General features: G+C 48.3%; 2 protein-coding genes across 2 annotated transcripts in view; one reads left to right on the forward strand and one right to left on the reverse strand.

The window, feature by feature from the left end:
* LOC131281463 (guanine nucleotide exchange factor DBS) overlaps window positions 1-5,361 on the forward strand; it is a 48,942-nt gene extending 43,581 nt beyond the window's left edge. The window contains exons 11-17 of the mRNA XM_058310795.1: window positions 2,642-2,827; window positions 2,921-3,123; window positions 3,197-3,311; window positions 3,385-3,582; window positions 3,660-3,865; window positions 3,937-4,358; window positions 4,448-5,361. Of these exons, the coding sequence (XP_058166778.1) occupies window positions 2,642-2,827; window positions 2,921-3,123; window positions 3,197-3,311; window positions 3,385-3,582; window positions 3,660-3,865; window positions 3,937-4,358; window positions 4,448-4,554 (1,437 nt within the window). The 3' untranslated portion in view covers window positions 4,555-5,361. The remainder of the gene's footprint in view (window positions 1-2,641; window positions 2,828-2,920; window positions 3,124-3,196; window positions 3,312-3,384; window positions 3,583-3,659; window positions 3,866-3,936; window positions 4,359-4,447) is intronic.
* Window positions 5,362-6,091: 730 nt separating this feature from the next.
* Window positions 6,092-8,316, reverse strand: LOC131281466 (adenylate kinase). The gene is made up of 3 exons (XM_058310800.1): window positions 8,077-8,316; window positions 7,893-8,016; window positions 6,092-7,279 (listed from the first exon to the last, which is right to left on the reverse strand). Exons 2-3 carry the CDS (start codon window positions 7,992-7,994, stop codon window positions 6,659-6,661), a joined length of 723 nt encoding a protein of 240 aa, XP_058166783.1. The 5' UTR covers window positions 7,995-8,016; window positions 8,077-8,316; the 3' UTR covers window positions 6,092-6,658.
* Window positions 8,317-17,926: the final 9,610 nt, after the last annotated feature.

Raw genomic sequence — 17,926 nt, forward strand, 5'->3', positions numbered from 1 at the left:
CGAATACGGCGACGACACGGACGAGCCACTGACCTCCGCCAGCTCGTTCCCCAACTTATGCGGGCTGATCTACGCCGACTCGTTCAAAAACTTTGACTACGTGAACCAGGCGACCATGACGCTTGGGCGAAGACACCGCAAAGGATCGCCCGCTCAGTCCTCGATCGGCACGGGTCGATTGGACGAGCGACAGCAGATCTTTCTGCCGGTTAACAGCGACGGTGAGGAGGACCAGCAGCAGCAGCAGCAGCGGTGTTGCAGTCCCTTCTTCCCGGAAGATGAAGGGCTGCTGGGTGAAGTGATCGCTACCAGCGAGGAAACCAATCGGCCGTACATTTTCGACGACGTCGGCGTGTACGAGACGATCCGCTCGAACAGCCGGAAGGAGCTGTTTCGGGCCGAGGTGCGATCGCGCAAAGACACGTTCATCAGTGGAAGAATCGGGCGGAAAATGAGCGATCCTCCGCGGTATAGAGCTACGGCGGATGATAAGGAGAGCCCTTTGAAGACTCATGCGTTTGATTCCATCCTGAAGAGAGTAAGTTGCTTGTGCTTTTTCTTTCGTGATCCAAGAGGAATCATCTGGCGTCAAATCGAATAGGAATAAGCGTGAACACCTCTGGTGTGGCAGGAATAATGTGGCTTGTTCTTGACCTACTAACGGACACTTAAGCCGGACATCGTTTGTATATCAAGCTTAGGGAAAGATTTTGCTTTTCCTTTCACCTCATAGGAGCGCCCCAAAGGCAAACTGGTTCGAATTGGAAACAGAAAAACCTGCCCTTAAAGCATCCCGTCTAACACTGTCTGGTATCCTAAATACTTTCGGCGGGTCTGTAAAGGAAACCGAAACCGAAGAGTGTTCGTCACTTTCATGATAAAGAAAGGGCGATAGCGGACACTTCCCACCTCTTAACAGCACGTGCTGGCAATATGAGTGGCACTTTTTCTCTTGGTTCAGGGGTTTTTGGGGAACTTGTTTGATTCAGGTTTCAGGAGAATGCTGAATGAGAAAAGATTATGCTCTTATGCGGGACGAGAGACAAAAGTATGCTTCACAAATCAAGCGAGCCATTTAGAGCTGGTTTGGATTTGGAGCCCTCTTGGGTTCAGTGGCGTCAGAAGGTGAACTTTGGACTTTGATTAATCATAAAACTGATTGTTAAGTAATTAGGGGTTAACTTGAATGTTTGAATAGGGTTTGATTTTTGTTTATAAATATTATAACATGAAATTTTCATACCGAATTCTTAAGTACCATAAACACCTCCATATACCCTTTTGGTTCGGCACTCCATATTTTATCGTTATTTTTTGGGTGCACCCTCTTAGACTTGGTCCTTGGTTCGAGAGCATTCAAACAAACCGGTAGCCGATGAACTGAACCGCTTGGTGCGCGTTGAAAAGCGCCAATTACAAGCTCTCTCCACTTGGCGATGCATGTTAATGGAATCGCGGTCTGTTTTTCGGTAGTTTCTTTCCATGGTCAACTGGGGAAAAAAAGAAGAGAAAAGAAAGGAACAGGCTGAAATGTTGCCGCCCCTAGTCAAAATGTCATTATATCACGCGTGGCCCTATTGCTGCTTGTGGCGCGTTATGTCGTTATTTATGTCGCCGTACAAGAGTGAGTCGATTATTTTGTCCCGTTTTAAGGTTGTGAGGTGTTATTTTTTTTTTAATTTTCGCAAAATGTATGAAACTTTTTCCATCAATTTGTTTCTTGAAGCCAGTTGGACGAGAGATGGGAAGAAAAAGTAAACGAAGGAAATTCATCAAGCGCACAAGTTCGTCGCTGACGGTCGCGTCGAAGTCTTTCCTTTATCGTTTCGACGCCCGTTGTTCATCGCGCGCCTCCTTTGATGGGTTACAGCATATGAAGCAGGTTTGGATGTCAATGGTCGCTGCTGGCGGCGTATTTTGAGATGGAGGTTATTTTTGGTACCCCAAACTCGCCCGTCCCTCCCTTTCGTCCCTGGAGGGCGGTGGTGGGGAATAAATTGCTCCGATGCGTGGCCGAAAATTATGCGATAAATTCCTGTGGGCAGCTGACCGTAGAAAGTTGTCCGTTTTTCGGGGATGTTTTCGAAGGGCAGCGAACTGGAGCACGGGAAAACATGTCTAGGGAACGTTGTATGTCAACGTTGTATAACAGGTTCTTTCATTTCTGCTACACTTTGATGGCGGTCGGTTGCTTGTTTTAATGCACGTGATTGTAGGTTGTCGGGGGGTTCGAATCATTTTTAATGTTTCGATTTGAATCTTTAACCCGCAGTGTTTTGTTTAACAACTACCCTTGCCTCAAAAAGGTTATTATTATTTCGTAGCCCTCCTACGGATTTGGTTGCATCATACTACTCCCAACTGTTACCCACCTGGAAGTGCTTTCCATCGAAGAAGTGTCCCTTTGAAAGGTCTCTAATGGTGATCCATTATGCACTTGTGCTCGAAAGCACGTCGTCATCAGCGTACTAAACGATTGAACAAACTCTCCTGCCTCATCCCCGAATCCATTAGAAAGCAGTACACACTCAGAGTTGCCTGAATGGCTGGCTCTTTAATAAATTGACCGGCCACTTGTCCATTTCTCCGCTTCCCCGCGTTCGCTTTGCTGAACCATTCTTTTCCTCTTCTTCGCCAACAGGGTTACAGAGACGAGATGCTGTCGGAGGAGATGAGTTCACTCGTGCCACCGGGACTGCAGGGTAAATCGGACATTCTTTTCGGCAACCTGCACGAGCTGTACACCTTCCACAACGACATCTTCCTGAAGGACCTGGAGAACTGCATTTCTACCACCGAACTAGTCGCACTTTGTTTCGTTCAACGGGTAAGCGATTATGCGATTGTGTATCCAAGCATGCGATTATGTATCCACTCCAACGCCTACTCACTCGTTTTACAATTTTGACCGTGTTTGCAGCGAGACACATTCTTCCGCCTCTACTCGTACTACTGTCAAAACATACCCCGTTCCGAGCGTCTTCGGGAGACGCTCGTCGATACGCATCTGTTCCTGCAGGAATGCCAGAAAAAGCTCGGCCACAAGCTACCCCTTGCCGCGTACTTGCTCAAGCCGGTGCAAAGGATCACCAAGTATCAGTTGCTGCTAAAAGATTTGCTCAAGTAAGGCTTTCGCGCGCTCAATCGCATGGTATCGCGTAGCTTACCGGTTTTTCCTTTTCTTTCGTCCACACAGATTCAGTGACACCGGGACGTGCTCCCGGGAGTTGCAGAAGGCGCTCGACTGCATGTTGGTCGTGCTTAAGTGTGTCAACGATTCCATGCATCAAATTGCAATAACAGGCTTTCCGGTGAGTGGGTTTTGCGTACCCATTCTGTGACGTTTGCGAATGTTCGCTAACTTTTGCTGATTCTATTTCCCAGGCCGATCTGTCGCAGCAAGGCGAATTACTGCTGCAGGATTCGTTCCAGGTGTGGACGGAAAGCAAGAAAGACCTTCGGTTACGGCTGAAGACGCAAAACCGACACATCTTCCTGTATCAAAAGGCGATGCTGTTCTGCAAACAGGGCTCCAAGACGGGCCACAACAAGAGTACCTATCAGTTTAAGCACTGGCTACAGGTAACGTAACCTGGTGAAGGTAACGTTTGTCTCCATATGCTTGACACGCTTCTTTTGTCTTCTGCTCCTCCTTGAAGATGTCACAAATTGGGCTGACGGAGTCGGTTCGAGGTGACTCGCGGCGGTTCGAAGTTTGGCTACAGGGACGCCAGGAGGTGCACACGTTCCAGGCAGGCACGATAGAGATGAAGAACAAGTGGGTCGCGGAGATCAAGCGAGTACTGCTGAACCAGTTGGAAGAGTTGAAGGGTGAAAAGATTAAGCAGTACGGCTTGAATCATAAGTGAGTACCTTATCGCAGGAGTGCCCTAGGCGTGTATGTAAAAGTCATCTTTTCTCTGATCTACTTTTCAGACCCCTCCGCCACACTGCATCCTGGGATGTACCGCAGGCGATGCACGGAACCCCACATCGAACGATGAGCTGCGACCAGCAGGCGCAATCCAATGGAGGAGCCGCAACCGGAATGGTCGGGTTGGCGCAGGACGTTGTCACGCGGATAGCGCACCTGAACGACGATGGTCTGTTGAATGCGACAGGTATCTCGTCTTCCTCCTCCGAGCACGATAACCAGGAAACGAACGCCTGGAGTTCGGATTACTCGAACAGCGAGGATGAGTTTACCACCGTCGAGGACAGCGTGGTACCGGGGCACAAGTTCGTATCGCTCGCCGACTACTGCGCCATGGGCAACTCGGAGGTGTCGATGAAGGAAACGGACGTTGTCGAGCTGCTAAAGGTCGGTTGTGCTGGCTGGTGGTTCGTGAAGGTGCTTGGTATGTACCTATTTTCGCTTGTTGGTGGACACGCGGTATTCCTTTTGGGTGTCGTTCCATTTTGACGATGATATGTGTGTATCTTTTAGCCACCGGCTTGGAAGGATGGGCCCCGGCAGCATATCTCGAACCGATCAACCGGAAAACTACCCGTCTACGTGGCGCACGCAGCCAGGACAAGCTGAACGATCACTAGAGTGTGGAACGGTCGAAAAATAGCGTCGCAGTGATGATTATAACAAGAGCCAAAGTGTAAAGGTAAATAGGTGGGTACTACACAGTTTCTCGTATGTATCCCCATCGGCGGCGTAGCTACTAAACACTAGTTAGCCGAATGAACTCGCGAAATTCATAACCACTCGTAATGATATACAATCGATTAGGGCAAAATATACCTAGGAGAATCTCCTGTTTCGTAGCAAGCGACGCACACGCGGTGGGTTGCAGCAGCTAACTTATGTACCTATCTCTCTCTCTCTCTTTCTCGAATGCAATCTAACCAAGACGATGCTAACTAAGATGAGGTAGCATATACCGACCCTTTACTTTCCTGTTATCTGTTGGTCAAAGCAATCCTAGCAGCCTATCGATTTTCGGACTACTTAATAATGAAATGTTTAGAAAAATTTGTCAAACTACTCCACCTACCTTTTCCCGACTAAACTAATCTCTCTCTTCCCCTGTTTGTCTATCTAACTGTTCGGTATAAGTTACTAAACCTATGTTGTTCGTTTTGGAATTTCGAAAATTTTTGTACGAAAAACGTATACGTTTGTGCGTACATAGATTAGGTTTGCCCCAAGACTTTGGGTGCAAGGAAAGAGCACGATTCAATTCGTTCTCTATCTTTTCATCACCCCTATCTTGAGGTGCATCGTCGAATCTGTTGTCTGTCGAAAATGTGTTGCGTACACATTGAAATGGAACTGCAAAGAATAGAGTGCATCCTAGAATCATTCGTTTTTCATCATCTTCACTCATCCATCACTCATTTCAAGCCAAACTTTGTGCATATAGCAGCTTATTTAGTTACACTTTAAATAGAAATGAAAACAATCAATTTTTGAGAACACTTTGAAACGCCCCCCCTGAACCCACAATAAGGGAACAGGGGGGAGGTTTGGTAATGAAAATTTTTGTATATCTTTTACGGTTGGAAAAATGTTCTTTTATACATATAAAGGCGTCGAGATAGTTTGTGCAAGATTGTCAGTAAGCAAATGCATCCATTAGCGTGAGTAGGCATAAGCATACATTTTCCATTCGCGTGAATATCCCTTGGAGTATAATATGATGAGGAGCAAGGCATCTGCCGAAGGCGGCAAAGATTAGTGTCAAAATCAAAATGTTGCTAAATATTTAACCACAACACCACGTGTCTACTGCTTCATACCGCTTCCTCCGATACAGAGAGATTAGCACGTTCGGTCATAGACATTTGTGCGGAGGCTTCGCTTTTTGTGTATAGTAGCGTCAGGAGGAGGAAAGGGGGGGCAGGCATGTTGTAGCGGAGAGGGAGCAAGAATCGAAATAAGTTATACAAAACCCTGAAGATAACGTTTAAAATAATGTGTTATTGTGAAGAAGAAAAATAATGCGCGAAATGAGAGTTAAAATGGTGAAACATGAAAGAAACGCATTTCCGTTTGTATGGCATCCGAATAAACCTTCCCACTTGTAAGCTCTCTAAAACCCGTGGAGGTGAAAAAGAGACATTCGTCGTAACGCGGTTTACAGTTCCAAAGTCCCAAAGGAATTTATTATATTGCTATATCGACATTCATATATCTATAATCTCCTTCGCCAATTAGCAACAACACACAGTTGTGCAGCAACATAAGATTGCTGTTTCTCTCTCATGTAACGCACGAATTCCGATTCCGTACCTTCCCCGCTTGGAAGATTTCCGCGTTTACTTCACGACGCTCGATATTTTGCACTCTTTAACACGACGCTGCTCGACAACACCGATTGATGGGTTTTTAGCTGCATTATTCCCGTCAGTTTGTTAGCGTTCACTTTAAACACGCTTAATAATTAGAAACACTATCAATCTGACCATCCAGTGCAGTTGACAGGAATTCAGGTGGCGGGTGGTGATGGTGTTGGTGGGGTCGGGCCGTTGGACGCATTCCACATCATCACTTTGTCGAGTCCGAGGGTGATATGAGGAACGTTTGTAGATTAAAAAATATCGTTGTAGAAAAAAAAAGAGTACACAGGTAGCTAAACGGTTGTGCCGGATATTTCGTATCGTATCGAGTACAGGGGGCGTCGTCGGAAGGGGAACTTGAGACCTTTTACAGCCCCAACCGATGCGCACGCTGCTTGGTAAAGATACTGTCAATGTTGGCGAACACGTCCGACGCACTCTTGGCGGCGTCGACGCGGAAATGCAGTCCCCGCAGGGCGTAATAGTCGGCCAGGGGTTTCGTTTGCCTGTGGTAGGCATCGAGCCGTTTCACGAGCGCCGCGGCATTGTCGTCGCTACGACGCATCAGCGGTTCGCCGGTAACGTCGTCGCACATGGGAACTTTCGGTGGGGCGAACTCTTCATGGTACGATCGCCCGCTTGCCTGGTGGATCAGGCGGCCGGTGATGCGTCGTACCAGCAGGCTGTCGTCGATGCCGAACTCGATCACGGCATCCAGCCCGGTTTGGCGCTTTTCGAGCAGGTTGTCCAACTTCTCGGCCTGCACCACGGTGCGCGGGAATCCATCCAAAAGGAACCCGTTGCGGCATTCGGGCTTGTCAAGGTTCGAGTCGATCATATCGACCACCAGCTCATCGGACACCAGCTTTCCCTCGTCCATCACCCGTTTCAGCTGTGCGCCGAGTTTCGAGCCGGACGCAATCTCCGCCCGCAGCATATCGCCGGTAGACAGGTGACATACGCAATATTTTTCCTTCAGCAGTGGCGCCTAGAAGAGAACACAAAAAAAATGAGACAATGTAGAAGCGACATACATTTGCACGGCTCGAAAGGTTAATTTTAGAAAATTAAGTCTATCGAGTCAATGCCACCGCCAGCGTCGTAACGTAATCTCCAACATCCACATCCGTCCCGGTTAATCGTAAGCGTTCACACGACGGTTAATGCTGCCGACGGAGGGAAGGCAACAATCCCGCCACCGGCTTATCGGTAAGCTGGCACGGTGAGGGTACTTTCGTTTTCGTTCACAAAGCAGGCGCGTCACAAGCGTCGTCCTAAGCCATCTAGGATTACCTTCCATGTTCTACGGTTGCTACAGTTACGAGTACGGGGGCGCTTCCAGGTCACATCAAACAAACGGGTTGCCGTGGACTCAAGTGGCCCAGAGTCAGATGATGCTTATCTGATAATCATCTAAGAGCGGGTTCGATTTCATTATGTAACCACGAGCTGACCTTCGCGCGACTAGATCACTTCCACTTAGCACACAAACGTCAATGGTCTGTTATCACTGCCGCGGTTTTATCGACCCCAAGGTCAAACGGATGTGGACAGGGCAACGGTCGTAGAACTTCTCTTGGCGAGGGTTTCACTAAACGTACCTGCGTTCCTTTACCGGATCCGGGCGGTCCAAGGAGCACGGCATTGATGCCGGTCGAGCTGGATTCGGCATTCGGTCGAGGTTCTGCTGCGTTGGGGGCCATTATTTTTGCCAATGACTTTCTCCTGTAGAAAGTGGCGAAAATTAGCCTTCGGTACGAGTTGCTACTCGGTAAACTCACTCACCTTTCAGTATGCTAAAGATGGGAGGGCAAAATATCAAATGCACTACACTATGTCCCGCGGCAAAAACAACTGATGTTTTGATGAGACCAAACCACCCGCAAACGACCAACCACTCTTTTCAGCTTCGTCCGAAGGCGCACACTGCAAATTTCCGTTCACGAGGGTTGACTTTTACCACTCTGGTAGTAAAACGTAGCGCCACCTCCGCGCCGCCGCCGTATTTCGTGTTTTCCGTGCCAATTTCCCCTCGTACCCGCCACGAGGACTGAACGAAACTGACAGCAGTGACAGATCAAAACATTTACCTTATGACCAAGGTTACTTGACAAGCTGTAAGCAACTTGGGTACAAACTTGGGAAAACTAGAAAAATTGATTTCTTGCAACTATTCATGGTATTCATTCTTTTATAGTTTTAGAAAATTAATATACAAAATAAATGATGTAAAAATGACACGATTGTAAGCGTAATCTTTTGTTCTCTGACATGTGACATCTTGTAGTATGAAACCGGTAAGTATAAACGATAACCGCTGATCTAGGCGGGGATGACAGATCAATCCATCATACTGCTCCACCTGCGATCTTCAGTAGCCCACCAGCTGCTGGTGCGATTGGATGTGATAGGAGGGGCTACGTCGATCTCGCTCATGCGTGCTACCTCCTGCAAATCCTGCTCGCCTGGTAGAAAACGGCCGATTTTTGAACGAAAAATCGAGCGCTGGAGCGGCTTCGGTCGGATTTTTTGCGCGATCCTCCTTCACAATCCTGCTACCCTGTTACTGTCGGAGCAATTTGGGAGTCCGCCTTTGCCGACTGAGATGATTTTTCGTAACATTTGCCGATTTGTAACAGGAGTGCGATCCGTCAGGAGGTAACCTGATCTTCCCTGATCGGGATGGCCCCCGCAAGCCCCCGCTTGTCTCGCTCATGCGTGCTACCTACTGGAAATCCTGCTCCCCTGTTACTTCAGGCTGACTTCTGTACCAAAATCGAGTGCTGCGGATGGCCACAGCTCGACCGGATATTTTGCGCTATCCTTCACAGTCCTGCTACCCTGTTACTGTCGGATCAATTTTCGAGTGCGCGAAACCTCTGCCGGCGGAGATGATTTTTCGTACCGATGGCCGATTTGTAACAGGAGCGCAGATCCGTCAGGAGGTAACATGATCCACAGAGCTGGAGCTCACGTTCAATCTTGGGGCTGGCAACATAAATGTTGTCCCGTTTGTACCAGGGGCCTAGAATGCGTAGGAGGTCGCTCGTGGGATGAAACCGGGAGCTTACGTTCGTTCTCTCTCTACTTACCTTTCGTTCCTTCCCATATCTCGAAGAAAGGAGCGCGATAAATCCAATGTTTTCTTTCACATAAATAGCATCATGTGATATTTTGCAGCTAACTTGCGTATACTTACCATTTATTATTTTATTTCTTTCGAAAAGGAACCAGTGATATATTTTATACAGAACACAAATTTATAATAAATAAAACATTTACTACGTTTCTCATAATTTGAAGTTTGTGAGTTTTATTTGAAAAGCATCGTGAGCTGGCAAGAGTTTATCTTCTGTAACTGTTTCGATTCGTCGCTGCCATTCGTTTGTCCTGCCGTGTTCGTAACCAACAGCTGTTGTTTACACTTCCTCGAAGCCAAGGGAGATCAGCTGATGATGGAGGCGCCCAGTTTCTGACGGTGTTCCGTTTCCGTTGCGTTCCCAAGCGCTCGCTCCCACTCTCTCGGAATGTGGGTGAACGTATCCTGCAGTAAAATCGAACAGTTTCCCCTCTCCAAACCCCCTGTGCACCCAGGGGAAATCGGACGAAAACTGTTTCCACACTCTCCTCCTCTCGCTCTGACTCTTGAATGCTTCCGCTTTCTTTCTCCTTCGAACGTTCGCCGCGCACCACGAGGCACACGATTGTTGAATGAAAATCATGCTCAGCACACAGGACGAGGACGACTGCGGCATAAAAGCGCGAACACTACGACACCGAACGAACGAACGAACGAACGAACGAACCAAGCCGAAGCGAAGGAGTTTCATCCTTTCGCAGGTCGTTCGCCTGCCTTTGTACGCCAGTTGCGAAGGATTTTCCAACGTTGTCGGACACACCGCGTTGTGGACCGGGGGAAAAGGCTCCGTCCGGAAGTCCTCGTGAGTCTCGGAAGAAGCGTTCTTTGCGTGCGATGTTTACACGGCTTGCACAGTGTGTGTTTGACTGATAGTGAGTATTTGATGAAGGAAGGACACTCCAAAACTCCTCCGTGGTGTTCACCTTTCGATGTGCTGTGTTTGTGTGTTGTTTCGGCTGTTGTTGGTGTGCAGAATTGGTTTTTACTGCAGATTAATAGAATGGCGCATGCAAAACGTGCGTGCGTGCGTGCGTGCGTGCAGTACGTGATACGGCGATGATTGCTTAGATGAGTGTTTATGTTTACCCGAAGTGACATTTGTGGTTCGTCTTTCGTTCACCCACGCCGAAAAAAAAGGCCATCCAAGACGCGTAGGAAAATTCCAACGCGCGGTTGCGATGGTTTCTTAAACAAATTTTAAATCAGCATCACCGAACCTCCTCCTGTTCCGCGCGCGCTTTGTGCGCCTGTACACGGCCGACGGACGGGGAAAACGGACGTGGAAAACAACGGCAGCAGCAGCAGCAGCAGTCAGCGGCGTCGGACGACGTGGAAAACTAAGCAAAATATTGATTGAATGCCCTCGCTCATGCTCGGCTCCGCATGGCGACGACGCTTTCCGAGTTGGTCGTTTCACCTGAGACAGAATATGTGTGTGTGTTAGTGTGTGTGAGTGAGTGAAAGCGAGCTTTCGAAGCGGGCGCATTAAATTGTTTTCCACATAAACGTCCCACGTTGTGTGCGCATGTGTGTGTGTGTGCGCTAAGAGAGTCCTGAAAGGAAGGTGTGAAAGAGATAATCGCTCCCGAACACACACACAGTACAAAGAAGGCCAAAGGGGGAGCGAGCAGGTGGCTGCAAGAAACCGGGAGGAGGGAAGCAATTTCCTCCCCCGGGAACCTCGGGAGCTCCGCGCGTATGTTGTAACCCGTGCTGGCGAACCACCGCTGGCCAAACTAGTGACGTTCTACTTTTTTTTCTCTCTGCTTCCCTTCCCCTATCGGTACCGAAGTTAAGACAAATAGAAACGGTTTCATTCAACAAACTTTGCCAACCATATGTCGCCCGGATGGAACTTCCGTTTTCTGGGCTCCGGTCGTTCCTCATCACGTCCGTTCCACTTCCTCGGACTGTAAAATCAAGATCGTGGGACCTTTTCGCCACCCCTGTTCTCCACATCCCGCAAGGGCAAGGAATCGTTTGATGGACGAAATTAGTTCAATTTCCGGCATTTTGCAGCAAGTGGTTAAAGTTGCTTTATAGCACTCTACCGTCCGGTTTTCGGGAGGGTTTACGACTTACCATCTACGTGGAAACGTGGGGGGTTCTCTTTCGTTTCACTTTTCGTTTGCTGTCGTGAAATAAGTTTTCGAGCCTTTTTTTACCTCCGTTTTTACTACGCAATCTATGAAAACTGTTCTCCCTTTACTTTGATTACTTTGGGTTGCCGCTCCTAGAAGACCGGAGCGTTCGAGAAACCGAGCACTTCGATAATAACGGTAACGAAGTAAATGTTCATTATAGAAAATTAATTCACATTTTCATTTAATGAAACGCAGGGAAGGGTGAAAACATTACAAACATGATGATGATTTAATGAAATCATTTCCATGATCTCCGTGTGCGCGAGGTTTGTGTTGGGGTAGGTGAAACAAATTGATTCAGATGTAACAAACAGGAAGGTACCACCGGTGCGGAATATATTTCCCGAATACGATTCCAATAATCCTTCCGAATTCCCTGAAGGCGGCATAAATTCCCATCGACATGCTCTTAATAGAGTCAGTCGGGCGGACGATCGTTGGTTGGTCACGGGGGGAGGAGGGGGGGAACACCGTTCCAGGGGACCGTTTGAAAAATAAGGAAACAAGCCAACTCACAACATCACCGAGTGAAATCGATCCGTGGAACACACCGGATGTGGTTTAACATTTTGCAGCTGATGATGGTGGATGTAGAAGTAATAAAAAAAACCTTAAGGGAAGAGAGGGGGTAGAAATATTAGAAGCCAACCCTATTTTCGTGCCAACGTCCCATTCTCGTAACGATCAGGACCTTCCCGTGCGCCACATAAAGTAACAAATAAATATGGATAGCCAACCGGCAAAACCGGGCCGGTTCGAGGATCCAATCCGGGGAATATCCAAACCCGCATCGTACACATATATTCTTGAAATGAAAAAGGAAAGAACTGAACACACAACACAACAAGGAAAGCGGAAGAATTTGAAAATGAAAACTATAAGCCTCGTCTTGTCCTCCCCTCGTGGTAATTCCCCTCGCTCTCAAATCTTGCCCAGCCATCTTGAGATAGGATCAATTTTGTCACCTTGCCACGACGTCTTGGAGTGAGTGTGTTCGCTTCACGATGGGGATAACGATTAGGAGTTTCCCGGTATGTTTGTTTGTTGTTCCCCCCTCACCCTTCCTATCATTTGGTTTCCCATTTTCTTGGTCAGAGAACCCCCGGCGAGCAGCGAGTTTCGGTGTCGCAATCCCGGGGTTTTCATGCCTCGCACCTAAAATGAGATTCGGTTGAGTGCGAAAGGTTGTTAAAAAGTGTCATTAAAATTAGATCAACTTGCCATGATTGCGTGCGCTCGCCCGCCTTCTCCCCAACCAGCGAGAGTGGGAGGGAAGCCGGGCAAACCGAACCAAAGCCGCAGCGGCTCTTGAGAATGGCGCAAAACAACACAAACACGAGCGCACATACACGCGGAGGCGGCGGCTGGCTAACGATTTTGCGACTTTTATTCTACGGGGATTTGAATCAAAATCAACTTTTCATTCCCAGAAAGAGATTCGAATCGCCGGAAAGAGCTTTTCCACCCAGGAGCCCCCCAACGGAAATAAAAGCCAAGAGCTTAAAGGTACAAAGATCAAGCATCGGTGGATTATTTGTTTGAAACATTTAAAAATAGCACCCCGATCAAAGATTACCCTATTTACTTGGGCGACGGGGAAAAAGGAAAATAATCAACGAGTGGAAAAGGTATAGGTTACACAAATATAACCTTCCGCTTTTTCCACTCCTTTCGCTCCCCAACAACTAATCGATGCAAGGTCGTGGATTTTGTTTTCCCCAACTCCCGACATGCTTTTAGTTCCGGAAATGGAAACTCACCGGGTCCATATTACTGCTATCTCCGCAACGGGATCCGTCGTCCTTGCGTGTTCCATAGCATCTCTCCCTCTCCCTCTCCCTCTCTCTCTCTCTGTTATCGCCAGTGTCCGGTCCGGGGGTGCAAGTATGATTTATGTTGATCACGACCGTTTGGTTTTTTCCTCCTCCTTTCGCCGGAACACGCAGACGGGTACGAGAAGCGATAGCATCATTGTCAACAGATTAGGGGGCTGCCCCCGTTTTTGTTCCATTTTCATCGTCTAGCGCCCGGGATGATGAATGGACACGGGATGATCTAGATCACCCGCTGAAGCTCCGTCCGGATTGGCGTTGCTTGTCAGAAGAATCCTTCCCACGCTTGCTCTCGTTTCGTTTCAGATCAGAACAGAATAGCCATTGTGTTCGTATTGCATGTGTATGCGTGTGTGTCTGTCTGTACGAATATTCATAGCGGCAACAATCGTTTTCTCATCTCGTATACAGTAAACGAGCAAAGTTCTAATGAATAAAGTTCCTTTTTTTCTTCTTCTCGCCCCGTTCATTAGACGTTTCAGCTATTGAATCTAATGCTTCGGAGGGGTGGGAGTGAAGAAGAGCCACCGGGCGCCTCCATCGGCAAGGGTTAACGGGCTCATCACGGTTGCGGTTTTCATTAGGCGAATAGAGCACGAAACAGGTCTCACAACAGGCCACAGTGCTGGCTGGCATGATTTAGTTTAAGTGCAAAATGGGTCTGGCCGGAGTTTACCGGCATGCAAACCCACCGCCCGGGCTTTATGGCACTTTGGTAAAGCAGCAGCATAGCTTCACGCACCGTGTTGTTAACGGGGCGGATGGAGTTCGTGTGGTTTGAGGCGTCCGACAACTGTTTCGTTTTATCGCTTATCTTGGGCAGATCGGCCTCGTTTACGCAAGAACGTTTTTGTCTTGCAGGAAAGGGGGTAGAGCGCGACCGTTTCGCATATGCCATCACAAGCTCCTTTTCCGCATCCAACGGGTAACGCTTCGAGTTTTCCTAGGACGTCCGCGTCGTGCTCGACTTCGGCGAATGGGTTCTCTTTGCGTTTGCTTCCAACAGGGACTGCACTTTCACATCCTTGTGTTTTCTTATCAGCCACTTTTCACCATCCAGAATGTTTTCTCTCTCCTACAAAGAAACAGGCAGAAAAGCAGGAAAATTATCTTTCGAACAAACAAAAACGCGGTTCAAAAGCGTACTTCACCAAACATCGCCTACTTCATTGACGACAGGCAGGGCTACTTCGATGGCGGTGTGTTGTAATACGATGACGATCCTTGCTGTTCCGTGTCGTTCCGTTTGATGCATCATCCATATCTGGCCATGGGAGAGCATGAGCAGAGCATGTCTTCGAGGTGCACTCCAACACCACTAGTGCAGCTAGCTTGCTCCGGAAGGCTCTGTTATCCTCTGATCCGTTTTCTTGGCACACGCCACGACAGCGCGACGTCAAACTTGTTTATTTGAGAACATGACACGAGCCCTCGAAACCGGCCTGCTTGGTGATTGCGAAATGAGGAACAGCCTGAAGGAGAAGATGCTTCAACATCTTCACATCCAACTCCAGGGCGAAGGGTGGAAGGACGGGAACACGGGAGGTTCTTCCTACTGCCGGTGGCATGGCACGAAAAAGGAAGAGGTAGAAAAACGATGCAGTGGCTGCGAGTCGCCACGTCCCGCCTCTCCGCGTACTGCCAACGTTGCTGCTACATTCGCTTCGACATTTTCAACTCTCGAGGCACGTAGCCGAGAATGGAACGTAATGGACGGTGTGCGCCTCCTCTACCCGTACTGCCCCCTCCTCGGTAGGCAGCACCGTGCGGAAAACGTTTGCGATTAAAGCAAATTGTGTACTCGATAAAATGACGATCCTAACGTAAACTGACGGGAGATGCTGCATCAACCGTCGGGCGCGCACGGAAGAAGGAAAGCAGCGTTTATAAGAAGGACACCACACAACAAGCACCAGAGCGAGACGTCGGAAGAAAACATCCACGGAAGAGACCACGTTTCACGTTTCGTGTGCGCTGTGTAAAAAGGAAGCTACCAATTCGTTAGCTAGCCTACAAAAGCACACACACCCACACACACACACACACACACGTGCACAGAGGCCGATGAAACTCTCCTCCGAAGTCGTGACTGATGAAGCTTGTCATAGGATGGATGGGGGGGTCCTTCTGAATTCGGAGAACTAACGATGCCAGGGACACAATTGTGTTGTGCTTTCACAAAATTGTGCTGCTCGAAATGTGGAAGTGTTTAGTCACACTGGGACAAACACAAACACGCAAAAAAAAAGCAGGAACGAAAGAAAAGCGCATGCTGTACGCGACGCTGTGTTACAACGTTTTGTCCATGCGACATTTTCTATCCAATAAACTTCGCCGTGGGTCGGAAAGTTCGGAAAGAAGGTTTCGGAGGAAAAGAGAGCTCCACAACTCTCCTCCGCCGGGAACGGGAACAAAGTTTGCATTTATCTGGACCAGATGATGATTTCCCCCGCAGTACAACAGGGATTCTCAATTAAAACAAAAATGTGTGCCATGTACAACATTTCGGCTGTGAAACGATTTGTAGAAAGGTTGTCCAATACATGGATGGAGTCAAAAATACACTTCAATTCATTGGATTATCTAATACTTCAAGTGGAAGGTTGGGAAGCCCTATAGGGAAAGGTACGTACTTAACGCAGATAAATGATGGGAAACAAGAAGAAAATCGCAATCGTTGTCCGCTGTCACAAAGGCCGACAAACCCCCCGGCCGTTCCCAATCCTCCACGTCTAGTCCTCGGTGATGTGTGACCTTTGCTGCCTCTAGTAGGATCGCACGTTCATCGTTAATGGCTTATGACCGTCAGTGTCAACGTCAGCCCAGAACCGGGGCCTATGCGGAGATTTGGGACGTGTGCTTGATTGATGCGATAATGCGCCACCACACCGGCAACGAGGACAGATAAAAACGAACCAGAAAGACACAAATCAGGTCAACAAAGTTCCGCCTCAGTCAGTTCTAGTCAGTGTTCCTATACTAAAAGCCATATAATGTTAGATGGAAATCGGAAAAATTGGTGTAAGATTGTCCATCAAGGAACGAAGCGAACGAGAGTGACTGCAATCAATTTATCACCCCAACCACCGCGCTCGACGGCGTTAAATGTATTGAACGAGACCTGCCCACTATACTCCGCATTGCTCCAAATAGGGCAAATGGTCGGGGTTATTTCCATCGAATCTATTTCGATGCGAAAAAGTGTGCTTTTCCGCCCGTTATGATGCAGTATCGTTTCATTATTTGCCAGGGCTGTGGAAATTTTAAGCCTTTTCCGACCGGGGTTCGCTAACGGAGCTTGGAGCCTTGGCTGAAACGTGCCCCGGAAGGCAGCCAACACACGGAGCCTTCATCGTTATTATGATCGCTTTGTGTGAAGAAGCGCCAGCAGCCTCTGCTAGCAAAGTTGGGTACGGAAAGCAGCAGCAGCGGTTCCAGTTCCTCCGCAGCACACGTTTCGTTCCGTGTCAGAAGGTGGCTTGTTCCGCGCGGATTGCAAATGTAATGGGAGCTCGAGCCCTGGGGAAGGGACACTAACGCAGGCGGCGTTGGGCCTTCACTTTTGGCAGCGATGGAGCAATCTGGTCCCATCAACAACAACAACAACAACGACCAGCACTGGGCTTTCGTTCTTTCGCTCGCTCAGTTTGCTGCTTCGTTTGCTTGCGTGCCCATACTGGGAAGGAAAAACTGAATGTGCATACTAATAAACACCGGCAGCCACAACACCGGGATCGTTCATGCCAACGCAAAAGAGAGATAAACCGTAACGCTCGTCCACATGGAGGCGCCAGAAGGCGCGAAAAGCTAAGAAAATAAATGAGTTGCCATTTGGCGCTATGGCGTAGAGTTGGTCAGCCCACTAAACAACCGGGAACTGAAACCAACCAACCAACCAGCCAGCCAAACCGACACACTGCTGGCAAAGTTTCCGATTCCATCCGAAACACGTCGACGCGATTATTTTAAATTCGTCTTGCTTTTTCCTCTTGGCTTCTCGTCCTGACCAGCATCATCTCGAGATATCCCAACGGCGACCAAATTGATGCTACACGCCTCAGAATACCGTTGTCGTCGTCATCGTCGCCATGGCGTTGTTGTGCTAAAGGCGAGCACTTTTTTTGTTTTGCAGAAACCTCCAATTCCTCATTTCACTTCTTGTGTCCATATGCAAACGAGATTTGTTGCTGGTGGCGAAAAAAATTAAATAAAGGTGACACGTAATGCGTTGTGAAGGTTTAATTTACTTTTTGAGCTGCACGAAATTTGAGAACGCGCTTTCTCCGTCCGACCCTGATTCAGAAACAAATGGATAATGCACCTCCGGTTATGAGGAACACACAGCAAAGCTTCCCCCAGGCTTAGGTTGAATAGAAGAGCGCATGGAAGCGGTTCCAGTTTGACAGACCGGATGATGATGATGATGGTTGGCACAAGTTGGTGCTGCTGCTGTCCTGAATCGGATGGTGCCAATGCCAGCGTGTGCTTGCTTCCAATTCTGACGGGTTCGTTCTAATTGA

The sequence above is a fragment of the Anopheles ziemanni genome, chromosome 2 (assembly GCF_943734765.1).
Source record: "Anopheles ziemanni chromosome 2, idAnoZiCoDA_A2_x.2, whole genome shotgun sequence".
NCBI classification, from domain to species: domain Eukaryota; kingdom Metazoa; phylum Arthropoda; class Insecta; order Diptera; family Culicidae; genus Anopheles; species Anopheles ziemanni.